General features: G+C 36.0%; 3 protein-coding genes across 3 annotated transcripts; 1 reads left to right on the plus strand and 2 right to left on the minus strand.

Moving 5' to 3' along the window:
- Positions 1-2,272: 2,272 nt before the first annotated feature.
- Positions 2,273-3,631, minus strand: LOC113773245 (major allergen Pru ar 1-like). Its single transcript, XM_027317844.1, has 2 exons — positions 3,454-3,631; positions 2,273-2,595 (listed from the first exon to the last, which is right to left on the minus strand). The coding sequence occupies exons 1-2, from the start codon at positions 3,629-3,631 to the stop codon at positions 2,273-2,275; spliced, it is 501 nt and encodes a 166-aa protein (XP_027173645.1).
- Positions 3,632-7,471: 3,840 nt separating this feature from the next.
- Positions 7,472-7,831, minus strand: LOC113774319. The gene has a single exon (XM_027318870.1). It carries the CDS (start codon positions 7,829-7,831, stop codon positions 7,472-7,474), a length of 360 nt encoding a protein of 119 aa, XP_027174671.1.
- A 684-nt stretch (positions 7,832-8,515) lies between these two features.
- On the plus strand, positions 8,516-9,229 carry LOC113774320. The gene has a single exon (XM_027318871.1). The coding sequence runs from the start codon at positions 8,516-8,518 to the stop codon at positions 9,227-9,229; it is 714 nt and encodes a 237-aa protein (XP_027174672.1).
- Positions 9,230-10,896: the final 1,667 nt, after the last annotated feature.

Raw genomic sequence — 10,896 nt, forward strand, 5'->3', positions numbered from 1 at the left:
TCCAAGAAGTGTACGGTTGTTAACTCACTTCAATTAGATATACTATCTAGGAGGAAAAAAATGGTTAATTGACAGACAGATTCCACACCCAAGATCCAAGAAGTGTAGGATTGTTAAATGCCCATGTTAGAAGCAATTTTTTGATCCGTTAAAGCATTGAAACAAATAGTTGCAATATTTGGTTAAACTATAGTTTCTCACCCCCGCAATAATGCACAGAAAGCGCATACAAGGAAAATATACTTATTTAAGTAATTAGTAATAGCAATTTTTGCATGCTTTTGGTTATCGATATTGTGAAAATTTTATACAGGGGCTTACCTTTTTAGTTGTCCATTCAGAATGGTTTTTATTTGCTACTTTGCTTTGAACAGTAGGTGACTCAAACAGGGTGTGGTCGAACCTTTATGCTTAACCTGCTATGAAAAACAAGGCTCTTCTTAGATCACTTGGCAAGCTGGAGGGAGGGGATTGATCAGTAGTGGCGGTCATTCCCTAACTTTTGAGAAATTACAGTTTTATCTGTAATATTTTATAAAATTTTCTTTCAACTCTTCATTTCGCTTCCCGTTCCTTCCCTCTGCGCTCACCCAAAGTTTTCGTTTAACTCTCTTACCCTCCCTTCTCCACCTGACTTTTTCCTAAAAATGATACTCTTCTTCCTTTCAAATTTATCTTTGATTCATTTTTTTCATAGTTTTTATTATGCTTAATTTTTTAATGAAAGATTAATTTCTTGTTTTAGTAATATGCAACACCATCCATGCAATTTTTATACTTCCATATGTTGCATTGTACCCTTACTATAATTTTTGTAGCTTGTCTCTTTATGCCTAGAAATTATTTTATTTAATTCAATTTTGTTTGGATGCATGAATCTAATTTGTTGCATCTAGGCTGCATTTACGTACACATATAGTCTGTTGATTAATTTTGATGCTCTTGACTAATCAGTGTGGGATAACTATCGCTCACACCACCTTTCACAAGTTCCTCGTGATAAATAAACAAGGGAAAATGCCAGTTCTCATTCCAAACTTTGATCCATGGACACATTTCATTTTCAAACTTTTTAGTGTAACATACTTATTATCTAAACTATCAATTTTTGACCAATTTCATCCTCAAATGAGATACTAATAAATTTGAACGGAAATTGGACTCCTAATGAGCATGAGACTGTTCAGTAAAAGGTCTTGTGTGATTTAAAATCAGCAAAATAGAATGGCTATCTTCACTCTTCCAACCCCAATAGCTTTCTTCCCAAATCCAATTTCCATTCAAATTGATTAGTTTTCCACTTAAGGATGAAATTTGTCAAAAATTGATAGTTTAGATGCTAAATGTGTTATGTCAGAAAGTTTGAGGAAGAAATGTATGCATGCCCAAAGTTTAGGAATGAAAGTTGGCAATTTCCCAATAAACAAAGTTGATAGGAATTGACAAGATATAGTCAATAAGCCAACAAGAAGTCTAGCGAACTAGAGTATTATCACGGCAGAAAGCAAAAAAATCTGAACCCAACGTGCAAAACAGACTAATAAGTTTAATGCGTAAAAGAGTTCAAATCATGTGCGAAGAAGGGAAGAGTCAAGGCTAACTCTCATGTCATTTTAAAGAATTTAAACTTCCATTTGAAAAATCATAAACCCTAAATATTTGTCCTATGTGCATATTTTCTCATGTAATGCGACAACTGCATACATTAAATATCTAGATTGACACATGTAACAAATATTTTACGCACTGATAATGTATAAGAATAACCAATTTTTGAAAGCAAGTAGGTGGGAAATATATATATCTATATGAGTCCTAGTTTGGGGTTCAAGTCCCACCACAGGATTCCCTATCTAATCCAAATTGGTCAAAATCCTTATATGGTCCTAAGACATATCCATGTCAAACAAAAAGATGATGGAATAAACCAGATTCACTTAATTTATTAGGGTTAATAGAAGAATTTCCATGTCAAAATAAATAGATAAATAAATAAAGAAGATAGTTTACAGAAGATTCACTTAATTTAATATGAAATGCACACATTCTATTACATATCCATGTTCTATGCCATAAATCAGACCATACAACGTACCCAACAAGAATATCATTTCAACTAAGTAGTAGCATTAATTACTATGAAGCCGAAGACATAACAAAGAAAGAAAATCAAGAAAAAAGAAAGCAGTAAAAGCAAAGCCACGCATTGCATTATAGAAGGCACACACAATACTGGATTATTCTTGTTTGGACAGAAACTAATGAAGAAGACTTAGTAGGCATTTGGGTAGGCAGAGAGGTAAGCATCAAGAGCCTCGAACAAGATTCCAGCAGCAATTTCTTTCCCAGACTTGATAATTTCTTGGACATCTTCAGTTATCTCGGCATCACTCTTGGTGTAGTATGTGCTGTTTATGCTGATAATGGATCCACCATCAGCAGATCCACCATCAGTAGTGGGTAGGATTTGAACCTCGAAAGCGATTTTTTCAATCACATCCTGCAGAGCATCTCCCTCAATCACGGTGTATTTGTAGATGAAGTTCTCCTCGTCTACCTCATCAACATGGATCTTCACACTATTGTGTGGGCTTCCTGTATTATTTAGTTGTTGGTCACAACTTGCCACTTTTTAACTTACACCAAAAACACATAAAAGTAAATTATTATTTATCCCTCTGTAGTTTCACATTTTGCCGGACCATCCACCTATTTTTCAATATTATCCACTTAAAAACTCCTATCATTTACAATAAAATGAAAAATAGACTGAAAACATCTCCAAGTTCCATTCTTAGTTGAAATACTAGTTGACCTTTCACTTAAGTTATAAAATGAATAAGGCCCTAATCTTTTTTTTTTTTTCCAAAAAAAAGGCTCTAATCACTTTACATAAAATCATAGGTGTTTATATGGTCATGGTAACCACCTATTGTTCTATGCTATCCACTTAATCCTTATGTGACTTTCTATAAAATGGAAAATAGATTGTAAGTACCTAAAATTACACTATCAGCTAAAATGCTAGTTACGTTCTCACTTAAGTTACAAAATTAAATAAGGTCCTAATCACTTTAAAAAAAATTATAAGGAGATTATATGGTCAAATACAAGACCATAGCAGGATTGAGTAATTTTCATATTCCAAATTTCATATTTATCACGTATTTTAAGGACACATCTCGATCAACCTCCACAACCGGAAGCGCTTACTATCTAATTTCCACTTTACATGCAACCATAAGAAATTTAAGTGGATAATATCAAACAATACAGGATGGTGTCGTGAAATATAAAACCACACTGGGTAAAAAGTAATTTACCCAAGAAATAAGCACCAGAGGCTCCATAGCCATGCTAGGTGCTGATATAAGCTCGATCTTGAAACAAATGGTTATGCGTTGACAAGTTTGTATCAATATTTGCACGGATATTAGTAATAAGGGTGTGTACCTTCACCAAACTGCGCTGCATAGATGGTTCCAGTCTGATGACCATCGCCTTGGAGGATATCGACACTCTTTACGGCCTGAGGCAAGATTCTGGGAATGAGTTTATCAGCATCAAGGATGATGTTGAAGAGCTTTGCTGGTGGGATCGGGGAGGTGTGATCGTAAGTGATGGCTCCCATGATATCTTTGAGAAATTGAAGAACAAAAGGACTCGAGAAGAAGAGATCAAATTTAGCTTTAATATGTGGAAAGATGTATTGGTGCAAGATGGTTCGGGGAGCTTAGGCTAGTATTTATAGAGTGAAAAACCTAAACGTTTCCGGACTAAAATAGTGCCCAAGTCTTCCTTAATTATTAATTCATATGCAAAAAGCTTGAGACGAACTAGTGATTCATTAGTTGAAATTTGCAAAGTAATCAACTGGTTTATTAATCATTTCACAACTTGCTACAACGACATCACGCTATTTTGGCGTACTAAGGGCTTATCAGAAGTAGACAAGGCTCTTAGTGAAATTTTCTACTTTAGCCTTCCTAATAAAAGTTTTCCAGCATTTCTGATGTGCAAGAAAATTCTCTGAGTCCTTACAAATTAATTTTATGAAAGGATCATAAAAAAAAAAAAGAAAAACCAACCGGACTATTGACTTTTTTTTTTTTATAGATTTTGTGGATGCAAACAAAGGTAGATAGGTAAATTAGACGTAACCTTCATCATTTTGAAAAGGACTCCAAATACCATTTTCAAATATGGGAGTATTAATTTTTAGTTTTCTTTTAAGGAATATGTCAAGTAGACGTTTTAAAAAGGTCTTTCGTGTATATCTGAGTTAATTTGACTGTTTACTATCAAATGACTCGAAGTGATATTAAAATGCGATTAGTACTCATGAAAACTTAATGGACAGCATAAATATTTGGGCATTCATCATCTAAGGTTACAAGTTTTATGAATATTCAACAGGCATAAATAGGTTTTTCCCTGCTATTCATCATTCTTCGCTGTTGTCAAATTTATAAAATTACTTTTTCTATTTATTTGTACTTCTGTATTTACAAAATAATAATGGACCACATAAGTCTGAGTTACCTGTGTCTCAGAGAGGAACTGTGCATATGTTTAATTTAAGGTATTATTCTTTTGGACAAGCTAGTTTAGGTGTTTTTGAATTTGAGGGGAGAATAAATTTGTTCATCAATCTCACAATTACTAGTGAATAAATGAAGTATATACTTTTAGTAGTGTTTCAAGCAGGCAAGAATTTCCATGTTTTATTCCAAGAATATACAAGTTTTGGTTAATTGTACGTCCAATCATTTCTTATTGTATATTTTTTTTGGGAACAATGGAGGGCCACAGGTCCATTACATCCTAAGAGAATAAAAGTGCGAATGGGCTTAGGAACAGTACAATTGGTCCCCTATTGATACCTTTAGTAGGTGTCCTTTTTAATCATTTCATACTTTTTGGTGGGACTGCTGGGCTTTGCTGGAGCTGAACTATGCTCACCATGTCAGCAAATTATGTGGTGCTTCTCATATGCTTTTGCCACATGGATTTTCCGATCCCACACTCTGAAATGTTACAGTCTAAATTGTCTTCTCCATATAACAACAGAAGGAAAAAAAAAAAAAAAATTTGTGGGTGCAACCCAAACATCTGACAGTAAGTGATGACTGACTGCTGTCTACAACCTTGTTACCAATGTCACTTCCCAAATAGAACCTCTTCCGCTATCACAGACTTTTATGATTTATTTTTTAAATTTTCTTTATTTTCCAATCTATTGTTGAACTGAATATTCAAAAGAAGATGAATTATGATTTCATGATTTTTGTCTTTTTTCCTTATAAAAAGTTCGATTTGTATGGATTTTTTTCCCTTATAAAAAATTTCTCACTCTCTTTGTGTAATTTTTCATGTATTAGCTCAACGATAATAACAAATATCATGAAGAACTATGATGATTAATGCTGTTGAATCATAAAGTATTAATGTGAAAGCATCTATGGAAAGACTCTTATGTACGTAAATATAACAGTTTACTATTAGTTTGGATAATCACTATTTCTTTTTAAATTTAATGTGCTTACTGCAGCAATACTGTGTTTTTAATATATCATGACCCTTTTGAGCACTTACCAATTGTCATATTTGGGCAACCTCGTGCCTCGCGCGAGACCCAAATTAACTAGTATTACCTAAAGGAGGAATTGACACTCCGCATACATCTTGGCCCAAAAGCTCTTTTAGAATGTTTGGAGGATATTGTACACTGCCAAACCATAGCTAAAATTTTTCCAAATTTCACTTGATTTTTTTGGGATGATTTCAGAAACCTCCCCAAAGGTTTCTAATAATTTTACTAGCCTCTCATGAGATTTGTAAAATTACACTAAACTCTCCTAAGATTAAGGTTTTGGTAATAAAATTAGTATAAGTCATAAAAAGTAATACTAAAAAAGTACTTTAAGGAAAGAAGTGAAACTTTTATTCTATAAATATCCCTTATACATGTGTATAAGTTATATTAATAAATGAATGACAACAATTAAAAGTTATAAATAATTAACATACAAATTTCACTACTTAAAAAGTTCACATTTAATACATTAGATAACACAATAAGTAACAAAACTACATTAGTAATCACAAGATTTAATAAAACAGACAAGTCGTCTATCATAATGTGAGATTTGTTATGATTTTGAACAAAAAATTTTTTTTGAATTTTGCCTTTTTTCCCCTCCTTTCTCCTTTAGTTCCACGAAATTACTTTACAAGAGTTTCAAAGAAAATTTTCTCACAAACACTGTTCTTTTGTCTTGTCTCCTTTTTTCTACCAGAGCCCTTCTTCTTATGTTATTGTGTATAATTGATTTCTAGTCATTGTCATGTTCTATCAATTACAAAATGGTGCCATTTGATATATCAATTGGCGTTATTTTGTATTTCAAGTTATCGTTCATCATTATAGAAATTTTCAATGGTTATTTTCATTAATTAGTCACTAATAGTTAATTAGCACTTTAACTACTCAATCGTTAAATATTATTTTCTAATAAGACATAATGTCATAGGGTATATGAGTAATTTCTCTCCATGTGATGTAAATAACTGGGCCCATAATTTTGCCAAGGGAGGTAAATCTAATTTCGCAAATTTTAGGGGAGACTAGTGAAATTGTTAGAAATCTCAGGGGAGGTTTCTGAAATTATTCCTTTTTTCACCCTCTCCCCTCCTCACACTCTTTCTATCCCTAACTGGTAAATTCAAGATTAGAACCTTGATAGTGGAAAAAATTATAAGAACTCTTCTCTGACCACTTGATTGTGTCAACTCCAGTGGTTTTTGCTAGATGAGCTGCACATACATTTCCTTCATGCCAAGCATGTTCCAATCAGTGTTGTTAGACCTAGATCGGACTGGCTAGTTCAACCGATTCGACCGTGAACCGGCCTTCTTTCCGAACTAGTTTGTAATAGAAAATCGCTTTGGTAAAAAATCAGTCAAAACCATCAAAAACCGGCTAAACCAATGATCTGATTTGACTGGTTGACCCAGTTCTCAAACTTTTCCTTTTTTTTTTCCAAAACATAATTTGAGTTACCTAAATTGCAATATTTTTATTTATTAATAGGAATAATAAAACGTCACCCATTTAGTGTAAATATCAAAATCACTCGTTTTCCTAAATGATCTCTAAATCAAGATGTTTTCATCCCTATGATCTCATTAATTTAGCATCAGTGATTCAAACTAGCATTAATTTGTTTTAATTTAGTTTTTCAAGTAATTTGGGAGAATAGACATATTTTAACCATGAATTTACATTTTTATATATAATTATTAGGTGTATATTTGATTGCAAGTCTAATATTTTTGAAACATTTTTTATGATTGGTCAAATATAACCAAGAACTTAATTTCAATATTTCTAAAATTTATAAAATATAAATAATGATAACATATGCTGACGTCAACGGATTTTTTAGAACGGTCTAACCGATCTGACCAGTTAACCCCTGACCCAGTAGTTTAGCCAAGTCGCTATCCGGTCCGAGTTTAACAACACTGGTTCCAATCTGTACTTCCAGTCAAACTTCGGCATGTCCTTTGTCTCTGCAATCAAATTCCGATACTGGCTGTCTTCTGAGGCTACTCTGATCAGGGAGATGGCAAACTGCAAATCAGTCTCAATAACCAATTCCTTGTGACCTGAACTCTTGGTAATCTTGAGCCCAAGTAAGGTTGCAACATTGGTTGCCTTACCTAAGTTCGCATTGAATCCATCTAGCCGGCATCCTTGATCATTTCCAATTAATCCTTCAGCACTGGCACCTCCAAGGTTGTTCCTTGATGCTCCATCAACATTCATTTTAATCCAGCCCTGCGGTGGTTTCTCACAGTTGAGGTATCTCATTTCCTTCTCTCTCACCAGGCCCTTGTTGGTATTTAACTCCTGTCCTACAAGTCCTTTTGTTATCGAAAGTTTTTTTTCTCTCCCTTGAGAGAACTTTTCTCTCTCCTTGAGAGAACTTTCCCCCTACTGGTGGGTTTTCAAAAGTTTTCAAACTTCTAAACTCACGCGATTCTCGGCAAAGCACTAAAATCAACAACCTTCCTAAGTTCCAAAAACTATAGATTGTTGCTCGGACATAGTAAATGCAAGTGTTAATGCTGACAAAATTGTGGTGGGGTTGGTCTCAGGACAGAGGATTGCAAGAGTCGTGTGTATAAAGCAGCAGGCCATGTCGAACTTGATAGTGTACTCTGCTTCCCGCAGCCATATCTCCAGGTTTGAAGTTTTGCGTGTATTTTTAGCTTGTTCTCTTTGAGTAGTTGGGTATTGTGGGTAAAGCTGCTGTTTTTTATTTTCTGTAGCTCTGTTTGGTGGTTAGTCTGATAGTTGTGTTGTGTTCAAGCTCTGAGCTTTGTCGAGTTTTGGAGCCTGATCCTTTCTTTCTTGTCGCCTTCTTCAGTCTCCTCTGGGGTTTGTGTCGGTGTACTCATCTCCTTAACCAGGTGTGATTTTTTACCCGTAGTACCTCTGTTTGTTGCTATGGAGTCGGACTTGAGTGACATGATGCAGAAGTTTTCTCTAGCTGGAAATGAGCTCTCTGGAGCTACGCTGGACTTAGGGGACCTGGAAAGTGGTGTCAGGGAGTGTAAGGATAGCATAATAGGGAGGATTATGAGTGAAAAGGTAGCGAGTTTTACTGGGGTGAAAGGGTTTGCCACGGTAGCCTGGGGGTACCCCAAAAATTTGGGGGTGGTAGAGCTAGGACCAAATCTCTTCCAGTTCAACATACCAAACCATGAGGATAGGGAAAGGATCTTGGAAGGAGGGCCGTGGGTTATAGATAACCAAATGTTGGTCTTGAACAGGTGGAAGGAAGGAATAGAAGGAGATGTGGAAGCGTTCAAATTGGCTCCAGTGTGGGTGCAAGTGTGGAATTTACCGATGCATTGGATTTCGAAAGAGGTTGGACGAAAGATAGGGGCTGTTTTCAAACAGGTTAAGGATGTTATAATTCTCCAAATGGGGGGAAAGGAAGGAAGGCACTTGAAGATGTTTGTGACTATGGATCTATCTAAACCTCTTCTGAGAGGAACCATAGTTAAAATCGAAGGAACAATGATCTGGGTAGCCTTTAAGTATGAACGTTGTCCTGATTTTTGTTATAACTGTGGATTTGTAGGGCATGGTGAAAGGACATGCACCAAACAGCAGGAAAGTTCAAGAAGGAATGTGGATAATCAGTTTGGCCCCTAGTTGAGAGCAGGAATAGTTAAAGGAATTACTCAGACTAGGCAAACCAAAACTGATATGGATAAGGATAAACGGTATTGGAAGTTCCTGAATGGGGAATTAGTTGAAAGGGGTCAGTCGAGTAGTGTGCTGGAGAAGAATCATTTGGAATTGAATAAGGTCTTGGAGAAAGAGAAGGCAGGTAGACAGGACATTTCTGAAGACCTTAATGTGTTGAGGATTGATGCTGATCAGACTGTTCTTTCTCAAAAGGAAGAACTTTTAGAAGGAGCAAATAGGCAGCAAGAGGAGCAGGAACATATAGAGGCTGTAAAGAATGAACAGGGAAGAGCACAATGAGTAGGTGCAGCTTTGAACTCCATTGTGAGTGGTAAGACTGCAATGGAGGAGGACAATATAGGTGGAACTCCCGTGGTAGATAGTGTTAGCACTGTGGAGGGAGGACTAGAGACTAGGCTGATGACACATGAGGCGAGTACCAAGAATGGAAAAATACAAGAGACAATCAGGAAGCAATCTAAAAGGTTGAACAGAAAGGTGTCTTCCCCTTCTAAATCTAGAAGGCCTCTTAGAGAGTTGACTAGCCAGGGTAGCAATCAAGCTGGTGGGGGGAAAAGGAAAACAATGATGATAGGTAACGATATGGAGTGCGATGGAAGTAAGAATCAGAACTGTAAGAAGACTAAATCCTTTGAGATGATGGTGGTGTTAGAGGCTAACCAAGTGGAGGTGGGGTCCTTCCCTAATGGGGCCCCCATGGGTAAATGAGGGTTATGGTGTGGAATTGTCAAGGAGTGGGGAGCCCCTTGACAATTCCCCATCTGAGGGAGGTTAATAACCTCTTCTCTCCAGATATCATTTTTCTGAGTGAGACTAAGAATAGGGAACATTATATGAGTAGAGTCAAAAGCTGGCTGAAGTTTGACAATATTGTGGTTACTGAAGCTATGCATAGATCAGGTGGCATGTGCCTCTTATGGAATGATGGGGTTAGTGTCATGAAGACAATCCAAACAGCTTTCACTATAGAAGCTAAAATAGGAGGAAGAGATCCTTTGGAGGAATGGTGGTTTATAGGAGTGTATGCAAGTTGTGATTCTCAAATTAGAAAACAACAATGGAAAGTGTTGAAGGATAGGAGCAAATTATGGGGGGAGAAGTATGTGATAGCAGGAGACTTCAATGATATTATTTCTAATGAAGAGAAATGGGGGGGTATCCAGAGAGAGGAGAATAGTTTTAAGGCCTTTAGGGATTTTATTGCTGTGAATAGGTTAGTGGATATTGGCTTTGAGGGCCACCCCTGGACTTGGAGCAACCATTGGGATGATATAGGAGAAGTAAGGCAACGTCTGGATAGATGTCTAAGTAGCTGTGAGTGGAGCCAGAAGTTTGAGGGGGCCATTTGCAAGCACATTGAATCCTTTGCTTCTGATCATAGTCTGCTCATGCTGGATACTGATCCAGCAATAAGGAGAAAGAAAAATAGGTTTTATTTTGATAAGAGATGGATTCAAAAGGATGGTATTCAGCAAATTATTGAGCAGGCGTGGAGTAAGGAGGAGCAGGGAACCAATATGTTTAGAGTTACTAGGAAAGTGAGAAATTGTAGAATTGAGATCTTAAAGTGGAAAAACACTTTCCAAGCAAACTCTAGAGCTAGTATCTCT

Source organism: Coffea eugenioides, chromosome 6 (assembly GCF_003713205.1).
Source record: "Coffea eugenioides isolate CCC68of chromosome 6, Ceug_1.0, whole genome shotgun sequence".
Lineage (NCBI taxonomy): Eukaryota > Viridiplantae > Streptophyta > Magnoliopsida > Gentianales > Rubiaceae > Coffea > Coffea eugenioides.